Below are 463 nucleotides of genomic sequence, written 5' to 3'. Positions count from 1 at the left end.
TCCTCCAATGGGCTCGGCTCAAGGAAAAGAGAAACAGAGCCGGCCCGGCAGGCCGCAGGATTCGAATTGGAGGTGCCCCCTCCACGGGGAGGGGGCGGAGCCAGGCGGCGCGCCGGCCAATCGGCGGCGGCGGCTCGCGGCCCCCGAACGTTGGGGCCGCCTGGCCCCGCCCCGCGCTGTTGTTTGTGGTGTCGGCGGGGGAGGCGGCGGAACCACAACATTCGCCGGGCGGCTCGGCGGGGCGGCGGGCGGCGAGGGCCAGCGCAGGGCGGCCGCGAGCCCCGATCGGCGCCGGCAGAGCAGCGGCCTTCGCGTCTCGCCATGTCGGTGAACATGGAGGAGCTGCGGCACCAGGTCATGATCAACCAATTCGTGCTGGCCGCGGGCTGCGCGGCCGACCAGGCGAAGCAGCTGCTGCAGGCGGCCCACTGGCAGTTCGAGGTGCGTGCGGCCGGGCGGGGCG

At 74.3% G+C, this 463-nt stretch overlaps 1 protein-coding gene across 1 annotated transcript in view; it reads left to right on the top strand.

Moving 5' to 3' along the window:
- The first annotated feature begins 321 nt into the window (after positions 1–321).
- UBALD2 (UBA-like domain containing 2) overlaps positions 322–463 on the top strand; it is a 4,852-nt gene continuing 4,710 nt past the window's right edge. Inside the window, exon 1 of the mRNA XM_006886361.1 lies at positions 322–441. Within this exon, the coding sequence (XP_006886423.1) occupies positions 322–441 (120 nt within the window). The remainder of the gene's footprint in view (positions 442–463) is intronic.

Source organism: Elephantulus edwardii, unplaced genomic scaffold, assembly GCF_000299155.1.
Source record: "Elephantulus edwardii isolate Elephantulus edwardi_28Jun2011 unplaced genomic scaffold, EleEdw1.0 scaffold00048, whole genome shotgun sequence".
Lineage (NCBI taxonomy): Eukaryota > Metazoa > Chordata > Mammalia > Macroscelidea > Macroscelididae > Elephantulus > Elephantulus edwardii.
Note: the sequence above shows the minus strand (reverse complement) of the source record. Positions and strands in the feature narration are given on the sequence as shown.